At 38.8% G+C, this 15,634-nt stretch overlaps 2 protein-coding genes across 3 annotated transcripts; both read right to left on the bottom strand.

Annotated features, from left to right (window-relative positions):
* Positions 1-7,043: 7,043 nt before the first annotated feature.
* On the bottom strand, positions 7,044-10,490 carry LOC125009347 (carboxypeptidase N subunit 2). Its single transcript, XM_047587243.1, has 2 exons — positions 10,338-10,490; positions 7,044-10,215 (listed from the first exon to the last, which is right to left on the bottom strand). The coding sequence occupies exon 2, from the start codon at positions 10,210-10,212 to the stop codon at positions 7,810-7,812; it is 2,403 nt and encodes an 800-aa protein (XP_047443199.1). The 5' UTR covers positions 10,213-10,215; positions 10,338-10,490; the 3' UTR covers positions 7,044-7,809.
* Positions 10,491-11,325: 835 nt separating this feature from the next.
* lrrc15 (leucine rich repeat containing 15) lies at positions 11,326-15,634 on the bottom strand. Of its 2 annotated transcripts, none has more exons than XM_047587245.1 (2): positions 15,369-15,634; positions 11,326-13,504 (listed from the first exon to the last, which is right to left on the bottom strand). In XM_047587245.1, the coding sequence occupies exon 2, from the start codon at positions 13,495-13,497 to the stop codon at positions 11,788-11,790; it is 1,710 nt and encodes a 569-aa protein (XP_047443201.1). In that variant the 5' UTR covers positions 13,498-13,504; positions 15,369-15,634; the 3' UTR covers positions 11,326-11,787. The 2 variants fall into 2 exon arrangements, with proteins under 2 accessions (XP_047443201.1, XP_047443200.1); XM_047587244.1 differs by having other exon boundaries at positions 11,326-13,509.

Here is a 15,634-nt window from a genome sequence, read left to right on the forward strand (position 1 = left end):
GTGAAACATTTATAGTCACCCTAAAACATACTCTGTTAGTCTGATTAGTCGGAGCTGCTCTCTGTTTTTGTGTAATGTCTTTTTGTAACTGCATTGTCTCCCATGTGTTTTGTTCAGTCAGTATTGTACTGTAGTCTTGGCACTGTCTCCTGTTGTCACACTATTGGCACAGTCCTTTGCATTGTACTTAGTCCTATGCCTTCATGTAGCTCTGTGGTCCTGAGGAATGCTCATAAATCCTGAATATGTTACTGCACCTGCTGTATATGGTGGAACTGAAAATAATAATGACAATTTGACCTCTTTGATCAAATATTTGTGGAACGCACCGGAACAAGTCTGAGCCAAAGAGACTCTCCCCTCAACCCATAGGACCCAAAGGCCCCCACTAAAAACATTCTGTTACCAGACACCACAGGACACCTGAAATCCATTTTCAGACTAATCCATGGACAGCACCATTACTCTTGAAGCTGCATATTTTTTGTGGACTGTTAATCATTCTTAGGACACATATCTATAGATCAAGTTAAAACCTGCAATAAACTTAATTGTCCTCTAATTAAAGCCTAAACCTCTACTTAGCTTTTGACCCACAGTTCAGTCCTGTGGGGTTGGCAGATACAACACAAAGACTCAGTCTAATTACACATGGCCAATTAAGACCCAAATGATGAGCCTGAATGTTTAAGTTAAATGGCTGAAGCGTTTCTCGTGTCCTGCACCCTGAACACCCTGAGCTAAGACCTCACCATATACTGGGGCTATATCGAAGGTGAAACATCTCATTAAATCAATGACACCATTATCTCTGGCGTACACTGAACAACACCAAATGCTCCCAAAATATCTAAAGCTTCCATTTCACCTAATTGACCCCCAAATGAACAAACTGATGTGACTTTGAGATCTTTGCAGTTTTGCACATTTGTCCTGGACTATTTGAAACACCCTTTTGCAGATGGATGAGGCTGCTGCCTGGGCAGCCAGCAAGAGTAATACTTAACTAAAATTAGATAAAAGAGATGAGGACAGGATAAAAATAGGTGGATCATTTTTTTTATTCAAACATATCTATTTCTGTCTCAAGTCTTCATAAAAATTCTAAAGAGTCATTATTCGAAGCCATTTTTTCTTCTTGTTTTGGCAGCCAAGTCATTGCTCTCACTCACGAAGTATCATCCAAGATTCATCTTCTCATCAGCTCCGGTCCTTGAACATTTTTCACCTCCTTTTTTGTAAATCTTTTACAGGGACAGTGATGCAAATATCCCTACTGAAACCAATATGAGTGTTGGCTGAATTTATTTTTATTCAAGAGTGTGTAAGCCTGACAGTCTACTGCAGTTCTCCAGGCTCACATTCATAATTCTTGTTACTCAAAATAGTAGTAGCATGCAGATTTTATTTTATTAATCTCATAGCTCTAGAAATACATGAACCATGACAAGATGTGTTGACACAGCACCTTTTTTTCAGCAGCTTGCCATCTTTGACGTATGTTTTCAGCCAAAAAGAATAAAAAATATATACACAGTCATCATCTTGTGCAATATTTTCATTTATTTTTATTTTTTTATCCAAATAACATCACATTCAAAAGCCTTTATGCACAGGTTTGAAATCAGACGTTACTTAAATGTTGCTGCTTCTTTATCCACATTTCTGGAGAAATGTATCAATTCCCTGAGGGAATCAAGTATTTATGGAGATTACTTAAATTTCCATAAATTTAATCTAATCCTTTCATGGAAACAGCTGATATTGAAAGTCACTATTAAAAATTAAATGTGAAGCTTTAGTACCTGGCAGATTCCTGGCACATTTTTAGACGCACATGAGAAGGTGTAATAGTGACCTCTGCTCTGTGGTGCTACAGTCTGTAGCCTGTAGGGGTGCAGCTGGTAGGCAGAGATTGGGCTCAGCTGGCACTGCTGGAGACTCCTCGGGTGGGAGGTTAGAGTTGCGGGTGAGATGTGTGAGGCACAAGAGCCAAGGTGTTTTCCAGCGCCAGAGGCCAGGACTGGCCCTAAGTGCTTTCTGCATGTGTGAGACTGTGTGTGCATATGTGCTCCAGTGTCCCGCTTGGAGATCATCGCCTCAAAAAATACAGGAATAAGTCATTTGCTCTATGAATGGTAACAATAAAAAGTTCAGCAATAGCAAGTTTTAGCATAACATAATCAGATTTTAGCTGTAAGCAATAAAATATTGTCATGGAACATATATGAAGGTTCAGAGATGACAAAACCCTAAAATATGGAAAACGAAAAAATCCAGTGATCACATATTAAATAAATGCATAAATATAGAGAATTCAAGAAAAATCAGACACCAGAATTTAATTTTTAGAGCACCAGGTGTTCTATGTTTTCCCGGAATTTTCCCGGTCACTCAGACATGTTTGTATTCAAATGTATCCCTTGGAGAAATGTTAATGCTGTCAAGGCTGACTTCAGTATCTGGGATTTGGTAATTTAAAATATCTGATGGATCTCACGACTGGACAGTGACTTCAAGCGCTATTTGTTCCTTCTGTGTACAGGAACACAGCAGGTCCAACAAAGCTTTTACCTGTTATTAAGGAATACATTTTTTTGTGTTTTTACTTTTAGGCCGTTGTTATAGCAAAGTGAAATCTAAGGCTTATGCAGGCTGCAGGCTTATGGCAAGAATATTAACATATTTCACACAAAATACAGTAGATAGTAATTGACTCTCATAACTTTAAATGTAAAAACATTTCCAAAACAAAAAAACAAAACAATTGGAGGATTTCTTTGCTGTTTTGAATTCATTGTTCTATATTCTATGTGCCCACAAGTAATATATACACCAAACAAAGCCTTGATAGTTTTGAGATGGGTTTCCTCACAGTCCTGTTTATGATTAAACTTTTTTGTTTTATTTTTGCGCTGGTTCTTCAATGTCTAAGGAACTATCTGTGTTTCTAGCTGGCATTGCCATGCAATTGTGCATGTTCCATTCTCTTCAACTGAATATGTCAGTTTATTTATAAACATACTCATGGCTACAGAGCAGTCAAGGCATGCAAAGAGTTAGAAAAAAGCACTAGTCACAATTAGAAGTCACAAAATAAAATTCAGGTGTCAAACTGAATTAAATGAGTTTTAAGAAAGGATTTCAGACTGCAGAGAGATCTCCCCTGTGCTGCAGCCTCATTTTGGAGACAACCAGATTACCGTGTGATCAGCAGAGCTGAGTGACCTTAATGGGACATGTGGTTGTAGGAGATTGCAGAGATATGTAGGAGCCAGACCATTCAGAGATTTATAGACAAAGACTAAACTCTTAAAATCAATCCTAAAACATAATGGGAGGCAAGGACAGGGGAGATATGCTCCCGTTTGAGTGTTCTTGTTAAAAGACATGCAGCAGCACTCTACATCGACTGCAAGTATGCAAGAGAGGCTTGGCTAACACATAGAGGATGTTACTATTGTTGAGATAAGAACGTGGATAACACTTCAACATTTTAAAAGACACAAATGACTGAGATGTTTTACGTGGAAAAAATAAAGTTAACCACTTAATTGATCGGTTTCTCCCAATTTAAGGTCACTATTCATAAACTTACTTAGGTTTTTAACAAATGGGCAGTTGGAATTCAGGTCTATATAAGGAGACTCACAGGCATCATTGGGTCCAAACACCATTACCTTAGACTGACTTTCATTGAAATGTAACAAATGTAAGGCCATGCAAACTTTGATGTCATTGAAACAGTATAGAAATGGTTTTAGGCAGAAAAAGTTGTGTGTTGGCTACATAAAGATGCAATGGGATGCCATATCTCCTCCGAATATGCAAGGATGTAGAAGGAAAATAGTCTCAATCGGTACAAAGACTATTGGCCCAGGAATAGATCCCTGGGGGACTCCACAAGGGAGGTGCTGAGGAAGAGACAGTTTCACCAAGACTAAGCTCCTGTTTGACAGGTAACATCTAAACCTCTTCAGAAGACTCCTTTTGATGCCCACGCAATGCTCCTAAGGAGTTAAAAGGATACTGTGGCCTATAATTCAACTCTTTCTGCTGAAGTATAAAACCACTATACTATGGTGACAAGAATGAAACTAATATGTGACAACATAATTAAGGAATGGCAATCTCCGTGACAGTTAAATTTTATGATAAATGGTCTTGCTTTTATATAGGTAGAGGATCGAACCGCTAACCCTCTGGTTCATGGACAACCCACTCTATCTACTGATCCATGGCATTATATTATTATCTTTTTTGTACACTGTTGATGAAGAACTGAATATCTCTTGAGATCTCAGCTTTTCTTATGGCTCCATCAAGAAAGGAAATTAAGAAGAATGAGATTTAAAAATCACTCATCCACATCTCTATCATATGTTCTTCGTAGTCTCCATGAAAGTCCTGTGTTGGTCATTAACCCCAGGTAATCACCCCCAGCCGAACGTCTGCCTGCTTACTGCAAACTGTTTTCCAGTTGAAATATCTTAGCTTGGATTTAATGAGTTCCTCCTTATTTTATGGCCTCTTATGTTCTTCAGCACATTGCCCTTTTCACACACAATTACCTCCTCAGCTCCATTTCAAGCTCATTAGCAGAGCTTGCAGGGTTATTCTTTCCTAAAAGCACACGCTTTGAGGGATATGACAAGTTCCTCTGCCCCTGGAAGAGGATTGTTCAGCTCATCTAAGACTGTAAGAATATTAAGAAACTGAAATTCAAAAAGTGTACCAAAAGTGAGATAAATTGAGGACATTTGTCTTTATAGTTGAAGTTTGTGGTAATGGAAAGGAAGATACATATGGCGTTGATATTACTGTACAAACTAACTCTATAGACTCCTCTAAAAGGATCATGGTGGTTGAGTCTCCTTATTTATTCTAAATGACTTGGAGTTGGTTTGATTCCTCTGTCTTATTGCATGTTTCAGGAGATAAATGAGTGTCAGCTGCTTATTGTTAAACATGAGCCCATGTAGCAGAGACTAAATTTCATTGCTTTAGAAATATTTAACCCTAGAGATAACTTTCCTTTCTGGACATAACTCCATAGTCAGTAAACAGCTTTTCAGTCATTATAGTTACATTGCCTTTTGATCCATAAGAAGCACTTTAGTTTCTTCCAGAAGGCCGTTGCTCACTGGACTAGCAAACCGAGGGTATGAGAAGTTAAAGTTGTACATTTCTGTGCATTAACCAAACTGATGTATTCCACTATTTCGCAGGAGAAATATGCCAATGTTTGCGTAGTCTCCATTAATGTGAAGTATTATCATTAAGCAAGTAACACACTAACAGGAATTTATTCAAATTTACCAAAGATGTCCAATTGGGTTTACGGCTGACTCAGTGAACTGTATCATCACTAATCGGATGACAAAGCAAAGACTTTAGCGACAGAGAAAATTCTGAGCTTGAGATGAACTAACAAATATTTCTGAACTTTATGTGATGTAATACCAGTGCAATAGATTACATGTCTTTGTTTAACAAAAGTAAAGCAGCTTGAACCCCTTTCTTTAAAGTAGAAAAAATAAATCCAGTACACTAGTCTGTTTTGAGTGTTTGCACATCACAGTTATATGAAAGGCTATACCTTCCGCTGAGGACATTAAGGTCTTGAATTGTGTAAATTATTCCTTTCCAGATTTATTTATATGTAAAAACGCCACAATTTTATATTCCAAAGCCTTTAGTCCGACAATTAAAGAAATAAGAGCCTCCGTGTCCCCCCTGAGAATTTTATCGTGGCAGCGTGATGGAGTAAATCATTTCCTCTGTGCTTTTTTGTTGGTTTCTCCCACAGTTTAAACCATCTAAAACTACAGCTATCTGAACTCACAGAGACACAGGGCCGCAGGTATAGCGTGTACTAAAATACACGGGTCACTCAAGCCTGAATAAATAAGGAAGACACCAGGCTTCTTACTAAATGTGCAGGTGCGAATAGCTTTGTGATGCAACACCACAGGAGAGAACTTAACAAAAGCTGTAGATTATCATAGCAGCAATTCAGAGCAGGATGAAATATTTGAAGAACTCTTTGTGTTTGTTGTCGTCTCGCATCACAACAACAGAAGACATCTGTCTTTCCGTTGGTTCAGAAAAGGTTTGATTTTCTACTTACTGCAATTACAAGACTTGTTACAGGATTGTTCTTATTTTTATTTTTTTATTTTCTCACCCTCATAGCATCAGAACTTCTGGTGTAATTAAGTATGTGAAAGCGTTTTCATTTCAGTAGTGTTTAGTGTGTTGTCTGTGTAGCTCAATCTCAAAGCTCAACCTACACTGTTACTCCACAACAATTTAACAGCAGGGTAAAGCTCCATTGGGAACATTTTTAAAAAAGTGAAGGAGTTTAAATGTATTTCTTTTACTGTGGCATATGAGAGATGCTGTTTTATGTAGTGCAGAAGTGCCCTCTAGTGGAAGAGATTTGTTTCTCTACATCTCTGTATTCCTGAGTTTCTTCTTCGCAGGAAAAAGAAACACCTTAGTGCTTGTTCTCGGGGTTTCAGGATGGGTTCTGTAAAGCATCTTGACACAATTTTGTATTATTATTAACACTTTGCAAATAAAATAAAATTGAATTGAATTGAAAGTTTGCATGTTCTCCCCGTGTCTGCGTGGGTTTTCTCCAGGTATTCTGGTTTACACAATTATAATATGAATATACATACAATAGGAGAATTGAAATAAAATAAAGTAAAACTGACTAATGCTTGATTGCTTTATTTAACTTGGTTACATGTTACAAAACAAAGCAATATATTATAGTAATATACAAAATGTATTTTTCACCACTAAAACATGTTTGTTTGACATTTCTGTCTCCTGTTCAACAGATGTTGTAATGTTATTGCCCAGGGATTGTTTCTGACATGATATGACAATGGGATTTAATTTTAGATTTTTACATTTAAATTGTAGCTCAAGTGCTTTTGAACAGTTTTTCAAATTATTTTTGCTTTATCCTTTGATGCTGACTTGTAACTATTTCTGGGGGTGTGAATACAGTTTTTTTTGTTGTTGTTACATGGTTTGTTGAATGTAAATGTAATCAACCTCAAAAACGTTAGCCTCATGGTAAACTGACATGGTCTTCTGCTGTCTTCAGAAGAAGAAAAAAAGGCATTTTGGGATCAAACAGAAGGAGACAGTCTGTAGATAAATAATTTTACACACACACACAAATCCACACATGTTCACACAGAGAGGGTTAATGAATCTGACTTACTGCTATATTCCTGTGCTTTTGTCTAATACAAGGTATAATTATTTTTTAATTAATTTAACCTCCTCCTCATTTTTTCATTCTGCTACTTTATGAATTTACCGTACATTTTCAATGAATGTACATTGCAAATTGTGTTTTTTTTCTCAGTTCATTTTTAAATAAATTCCAAATCTACAAACACAGATACATACACAGAGACAGATTGACTTGACAAACGACTTCCAGGAAGCCACATTTTGTTCAGTCCACATTATCACATATTATTATGTTTACAAAAATCCTTTTCATGTTGGGTGGCCTCTGCATGGTATGTCCATCATGAAGCATATAATTAGCATGTGACTGATGTTATTTGCAATATGCATAATACATTTTTAATTAAAGCTACACTAATGGATATTTCCATCAGGATTATGGGTCACATCACTACCTATCTATGTTTCTTCATCCACTACATTGCAGGAAATCAGTTATTGCAGGACTGAGGTCAGGTCACACGAGTGATACTAGCCCATTTTCCATTATGGTGATCAAACTGTGAATTTTCTCTGAGGTGCTGGTGTTTTTTAAAGCCCGCGAGTCTCTGCCTCTCGAAGAGGCCTCAGGATGACCTCTCTCCTGTAGGAGAAGCGGGTGAGTTTGACCCAGCTGTTCATCTTCTCTCTGTGCTGCAGCAGACGGTATAGAGATATGGTGCACTTAGCCAGTGTCAGTGTGCAGGTGATCTCCACCACCAGCAGTGCAATGTAAATCATCATCTGAGATTTGCACTTCTGAACTTTTGTTTTTCTCTGATACTTGAAAGAAGCAGGAGCCTCCTGAGTGGGTGATATGGTGGGACAGGTAAAGATGACAGGAGTGGTAGGTGGAGGAGATGTCGTTGTTTGGGTGGTTGTTGGTTGGGTAGTCCTGAATGTGGTTGATGTGGATGTAGTTGTTGGAGGTCTAGTTGTCATTGTAGTTGTTGTTGTTGTGGTGGGTAAACTTGTGGTTGTTGTAGTGGTGGTCATTGGTTGAATTGTTGTCAGAACGGTTGTTGGTACAGTTGTGGCTGCAGTAGTTGTGGGAGCAGTTGTTGTTGCAGTGGTTGTGGGAACAGTTGTTGTTGCAGTAGTTGTGGGAACAGTTGTTGTTGCAATAGTTGTGGTTGTGGGAACAGTTGTTGTTGCAGTAGTTGTGGGAGCAGTTGTTGTTGCAGTAGTTGTGGGAGCAGTTGTTGTTGCAGTTGTTGCAGTAGTTGTGGGAGCAGTTGTTGTTGCAGTAGTTGTGGGAGCAGTTGTTGTGGTGGGTGGCATTGTTGTCATCGTAGTTGTAGGCAAAGTTGGGGTTGTGGGAAGAATTGTTGTCACCTTGGCTGTGCTCATAGTGGTTGTAGCAGGTGTAGTTGTGACTAGTTGTGTGGTAGAAATAGTGGTTGTTGTTGTAAGTAAAGGGGTGGTTGGGACTGTGGTGGTGGTTTGCTCTGTAGTAAGGAGTGTTGTGGTCAACGTAGTGGTTGGTAGAGTTGTGGTTGGTGTTGTAGTGAGAGGTGTTGTGGTAGGAAGGATGGTGGTTGTTGGGAGAGTCGTAGTAGTGGTGGTAGTTGGTGTTGTGGTGGTTAAGAGGGTGGTTGTCGGGGGAGTGGTGGGGCAAATTAATTGGTCCTCTGTTAATGATATGATTTCCTTCAATTTTAGATGTTCTGGATACTCACAGACAATGTTGGACACAAGCTTAGAGTTTTCCTTCATCCAGGTATAGAATCCAATGAGTTTACAGTCACAGTGCCAAGGGTTATTGCTGAGGTCGAGTTTTTTGAGTTTTGTTAAAGGGCGAAAAATATCCTCAGGAAGTGTCTGGAGGTTGTTTTGAGCAAGCTTGAGCGTGATCAATGATTGTAGCTCTTGAAAAATGTCTTCATCCAGGGCCTCTATCGTGTTGTTCTGTAGATTGAGTTCTGTGAGCTTCTCAAGACCGTTAAAGTACTGAGCGGACACGGTGACAAATTGATTTTTGGACAGATCTAGCTTCTTGACTTTATTAAGAGGACTGAATATTCCTTTGGGAAGAGTGCTAAGATTGTTTTGACTGAGGCTTAAGTCAGTCAGTTTAGGCATTTCTCCAAAAAGCACTGGTGGCAGACTCCTCAGCATGTTTTTCTTTAGGGTCAGAGTTTTAAGCTGAGGAAAACCAACAAAAAATTCTTGAGGTAAAGCTGTCAGAAGATTGCTATCCAGTAGCAGCTTAGTTAGTTTGTCTTTGTGTGGAAACAGATTAGGTGGCAGCTCTGTTAGTTTGTTTCCCTGCAAGCCAATTTCCTTCAAATTTGGTAAATTGTGAAAAATATCTTCAGGAATGGTGGTCAACTGATTTTCATAGAGACGTATAGTCTGCAGTTTATTTAGATTAGAGAACAGTTCAGTTGATACAGCAGAGAGATTGTTTTTAGCTAAACTGAGCACTACAAGGTTGTCAAGACCATCAAATGTCTCGTCTTCAATCAATCCAATGTCATTCCCATGTAAATGGAGCTCTTTTAGTTTTACAAGGCCTTCAAACAAGCCTTTCTCAAGTCTACGTAGCTTGTTAAACTTTAGGATAATTATCTCCAGGTTGTTGAGATCTTTGAAAACTCCAGCTGGGACTGACGTTAATGGAGTGCTGGAGATCTCGATATTCTTGAGATGTGCCAAACCTTCAAAAGCCCCCAGCTCTATAGTTGTTGTGTTAGTGTCCATGAACTCCACCTTCTCAAGTTGGGGATTTTGAGAAAAGGCAGCTTTGGGGATTGTTAGTATCTGGCTACCGACAAAAAACACCTCTGTTACACCAGGTCTCAGAGTGCGTGGGATCTCCGTTGTAGATGAACTAAATACATCCTGGTTCTCTTTGGGGCAGTCCGTCTCCTTTGAGCATGGATTTTGAGCCGTTAAGAACTTGAGCAGTAAAAACAGAAAAAAGATGATCGTGTCTCTCCTTGACATTTTCATTTGCTATGAAAGGAAAACAGTTTTGTGATCATATTAACAGACATAATTTAGCTTTTGTTAATGTATTAGTTAGTTCAGTTATCACTAAAAAGGTTCTTTTGCAATGTCAAAGAAACATTGCCTACCTGTTTAATTCCCAGTCCAGGATGAAGCGCAGTGAAACATAAACATGTGCAGTGCCTTTAGCTTAGTTCTGTATCTATGTTAGCCAGCAGGCCTTGAGTGCGTTGCATCCCATGTGAGGCGTGGTGTAACACACTTCTGCAGCTTGAGATAAGAGCAGCTTTAGTCCTCAAATTACCTCATATCTCTGTAGCATGGATCTAGAAGGTCATTTCTAAAAATGTCAAAATAAATAAATAAATAACTTATTATTAAAACTGAGTCAATTCTTTTATTTTATTTTTTTATCTGTGGCTCTGTAAATATGACTTCACCACCTACTACACAGCCTGATTTTTTGTATAACGTATGTTGGATTGTTCACCTCTGACAGTAGTTTAAACAAAACTGAGCTTGGATATTTATCATCATTTACATACTCCCAAGGATTTCATACTCTATGGAATGTAAACATTCTCATTCTGACCATTAGCATGTCAGGGCAAGGAAAAACAACAACTTTACAAGTTCTCATGCTGTTCAGTGCATTCATTTTAGTTTGCTGAGAAAGTTTTCTTTGTTCTTTAGTTCTTTTTTTCCTTCCTTTTGCCTTTTTGTCATCAGGCAACAATTAGATACAAATTATGATATTTGTGACTGATTAGCTTTGTCCGGTCTTGCAGACTAAGCCAGGGGGAGGCTTGAGAATCTTCCCAAAATAGTCCAAACATTGTTTTCACATGCCATGGGTGTAACGGATGGTAAACGTGTTTAGGGTCAAAAGCAACAACAACAAGCAAACCTCTCTTTCAATTGAATGTTACCACCTTTAATTCTGCTCAGTCCGGACTGAGTTTTGCCCTTGTGTTCTAAATGATCAGAAATGTGTCAGTGATTTAAAACTTAATGTGATGCCTGAAAAAGGTAGGTTATAATATCCCTCATGTCCCCTTGTTGTCAGATATGATGATTTTAACATTGAAAAACAAGCAAACAATGGACAACTTGCTCTCAGGTTAAGGGTGGTAATGTTTTAATGCTTTCATTCTTATCAGAAACAGTGAAATTCAGTTGATAATAAACACAATGAAGAATGCTCACACTAAAAGCTGTGTCTTTATTCAATGTACAGAAGCATATTGCACTGAATTGTGTTACAGCGGACTCAAAATTGCAATTTTAATTTTGTATATGTATAGTGAAACTGACATATTATTAGTACTGAAAATCAAGGGCATAGTTTAGAGTCACTCCAAGTGTTTCCACAAGATAGTACATTGAGGTGTCTTTTTTCTTCTTATAGCACATTTGAAAATAGTAATTGAAAGCTAATGAATTTAAAAGCAAAGCAGTTGGTTAGTTCAAATGGAACTGCAGTAATTACTAGTGTTGCCTTCCAGGTTCTACTATCAACTGATCCATATTTCCAGGACAAACCAGTGGGCAGTTTCCTTGGTTTAAGATTGGTCTCCTTTACAGCACAGAGTTCTTATTTCTGTTGTCTATGTTTCCCTTGCCCCTCTTCTTTCTCCTCCAGCACACACAGCTTACAATGACAGTTATGATGACTATGGAAATTACAGCAATGATGATTAGGATGATTGAAGTATCCTTAGAAAATGTTCCATTGTCTCCTTGTCCACTGCTGGTGACATCTTCATATTCCGAGGTGGGTGTGGTCTTGACAGCAGGTGAGGAAGTGCTTCTTCTGACAGGAGGTGTATTGGGTTGCGTCCTCTTCTCTGTTGATGTTGACATGGGTTCCTTAGTAGAGTCAAAAGGCATTAGGTCCTCATCTGTCAGCAACACTATCCCCTTACCTTTTAGAGTAACAGGAGTTTCACACACCACAAGGCTTTGGTTGACCTTGTGAGGGTGCTGTCTCAGCCAGTTCCTGAGAGGCAGAATATCCTTGTCACACATCCAGGGGTTCTTGTGCAAGAGTGTTTCATTTGCTATATTGAGAGCATCTAGACTCTCCTGTGGTAGGCTTGAAAGACGGTTGTCATGCAGGTCTATCTGTCCCAGCTCGCTCACGCCTTGGAGGACATCTGAGGGGAAAGATTGGATGAAGTTGTGCTCTAAGGAAATGTTGACCAGGCGGGGGAGGTCTTGAAAAGTCCCAGCTTCCAAGGTGTTGAGCTGATTGGTGTGTAGTGATATCTCTCCCAGCTGCTCCAACCCTCTAAATGCGCCTGTGGACACATTGCTGATCTGGTTGCGACTAAGCACCAGGAGATGTAACTGGGTGAGGTTCCTGAATGTGTCATCATCTACACGGCTGAGCTTGTTGTCATACAACCACAACTCCTTCAGGGCCATGGGCCCAAAAACTCCTGGCCCCAGACTTTCCAGCTGGTTTTCATACAGGGAGATCTGGGAAAGGAGGGGAAGCTGTAAGAAGATTCCTTGTGGAAGAGATTTGAGCCTGTTTTGGGAGAGGAATAGCTTTTGGAGTTTCAGAGTGTTGGAGAACAGTTCATGGTCGAGGTGAGTGATTAGATTGTCTTGTAAGGACAGTTCCTCAAGATTTATAAGGTCATCGAAACTGCCAGTTGGGAATTCTAGTAGCATGTTTTTATTAAGACGTAATGTTTTCAGTTCAGACAGACCCCTAAATGTCTCTCTGGAGAGTTGACTGATATTGTTTGAAGCAAGTGAAAGGTAATTGAGCTTAGTAAGAGAGTGAAAGGTTTCAACAGGTACAGATGTGAAAAGATTCTCATTGAGCTCAAGTTTTTTCAGCTCTGTCAACTGGGAAAACCACTCAGGACGAAGGACATTGAGCTTGTTCATCCTCAGAAACAAAAAATTAAGCCTCAGAAGATTTTGGAACAAGGTTTCTGGGAGATCTTGAAGTTCTGTGCCTATAAAACCTAATGTATCCATGTCTGGAGTAGAATCAAATGTGCCAGGGCGCACTTCATTCAAAACACTATCTTTAATTATGAACACACTAAGGGCATTAGCGGAACTGGTCAGGTCGTCTGGTTTCAGAAAGTAAAACCTGCAGTTGATAAACAAAAAATGACTGGTTGATGAGGACAGACCCGTTGGAAATTCTGACATGCCAATGCATTGGACTTTGTCTTGTTCACACAGGCATCCATTTGGACACGCCCAGACGACAGTGTTGAGGGAAAAGACCAGCAGGAGCATATGCCATGTCAGTGTCCGGTCCATTCTTGTCCTAGACTGGAAGAAACAGATATGTTGGAATAAAGGGTTGGTTATGAGACTTATATCAGTGCACCAATTTTACTCTTTAAAGTCAATTAACCTTTTATTTGGAGGATGTTCACTTGGTCTGTCTGTACTTTGCCAATATAAGGAAGACACCCAAGTAACATCATGTGTTTTGATTTTGTAAAGGTTTGACTGACTATAGCACTGTACCAGTAGTTTTTGTTAAGTCACTATGGTTATTTTTTATATTTATGCTCCCACAATGTGTAGGATTCTCTGCACTTTAAATCATCACCATAATGAGATGGTTACACTGAAAGCAACTCTTACTAGTAACAGCATTTATGTTGCAACCTCAGCTCTCTTGTTTTGTTTTTTTGTGTGTTTGTTTTGTCCAAGAGAGGGACATTTGCATAAACTGGTCCAGTGTTCCCTGTGATTAGAAGCGGCGCCCACGAACATTGACAACTGGATTGTATATTAAATCCCAGTGCTTTGCAGGCCTTTGGCATTAAAGCTGTTTACTGGTTTCTTGCATTCAGCAATAATTCTGCTGCTCATACATGCTTTAAACCTGCTGCACAATGTTTTCAGAAATGAATCTCCAAGCTGAAGAGTATACTGTTATTGGATACGGTCAGGCTGTTTACTTTGTTGTCGCAAGCACATAATTGTTGTGTTTTGACCAAGGTTCAAAATGGAAGACTGTCTTCATTGTTCATAATGGCACAGGAGGCTCCAGAGACAAAGGCACACCAGTATAATGACCTGTTTCCCCAAAACAAATCCCTTCAAAGTTCTGCAACTTAAGGTTGGCAAGCGAGAGTGGTCTGTCAGTGACTGAGACGTATTAGGGTGCAGGAAGTGTATTCCTCTGGAGTAACTTTCTAAAGAGCTCATTAAGAGCTCCAAAGAACCAGATTTCTTTCCCTCTTTTTTTAGTCTTTCTTGCTTTCTTTTTTTTATTATTGAAAACTAAAGGTCATAAAATACACCATGGTACCTCAAAGTTGTTGGCATTTTTAATACATTTTGTGTTCATTTCCACACAAAGAAGGGATGCTATGTCACTGCAATGGGATGGAAGTAAAGGTTTTCCTAATGATGGGCTGATTTTGTTGCTCAATACCCTGTAGGTCCCCTTTCTGTACTGTGGTGAGTATGGGAGGTCAGAGTTCAGATTGCATGTGTATCTTATTACCCAACTACCAGAAAATTGAACATATTTTTTTAGCCACTATGGAAAACATTGCCACATATAACGAATGAGTGAGTTAATCAACTTTTTAACCTCTGTGACATGGACAAACCTCTTCACAAAATAAAGAAACATAGAATCACTGGGAACAGCGCTGCAATGTACCTGAGGTAACTTTTCACAAGAATCTAATCATGAAAAACAAAAAAACAAAAAGAAAAAAAAAGGAAAACTACATCCTATCTCTGATTTACACAGTATATTATCCCATTTCGAAATAAGGCAGTGCCATCTCTCAATTGTAACAACCTAGAAAAAGTTTAACAGTAATTTATTTTATTTTTTTATTTAGCACTATTTCTGAAAAGAATGAGCCAGCCAACTGTACTAAAAGCAATCAGTAAGTAAAATCACAAACATTACTCTGTGGTTTGTTTAAGCAGTTTATGTTTAGCTCATACAGTGTTAGTATCAGGGTTGTCAAAATCAGTCAAAATGCCACATATAAGAATGCTGTATTTTTAAGTTGGAAGAACCACAGTCACTTAATTTGTTCTCCGAAATATTGCTGTCACAGGATTCCATGTATGTTAAAAAAAAACAAAAAAAAAAAAACACAGTACACAGTAGAACTCAGGAAAATGCTGTTGTACCATTTTGCCAAACTTACCTTCGGTGGTTGCAGTTGATTTGTTACCAAAGTGGTGATGTTCACTCGTCTTTTATGTACGCCCTTTTTCAGCTTCAATAATTCTCGGAAGGTTTTCAGCACTGTCACATTTTCCTACTCTTTGTCATCTCTTTTCATTAATCCAAAGTGAGCAACAAGACTGTAGGCTGGAATTTGTAGGTCCTTTTTTTGTGAGCATTCAGCGCCAGTGTTCAGATTTTCTGCTGCCCCTCTACCTCTTCTGTGCCTCTCACAAAAGAGTTTTT

This window comes from Mugil cephalus, chromosome 6 (assembly GCF_022458985.1).
Source record: "Mugil cephalus isolate CIBA_MC_2020 chromosome 6, CIBA_Mcephalus_1.1, whole genome shotgun sequence".
NCBI classification, from domain to species: domain Eukaryota; kingdom Metazoa; phylum Chordata; class Actinopteri; order Mugiliformes; family Mugilidae; genus Mugil; species Mugil cephalus.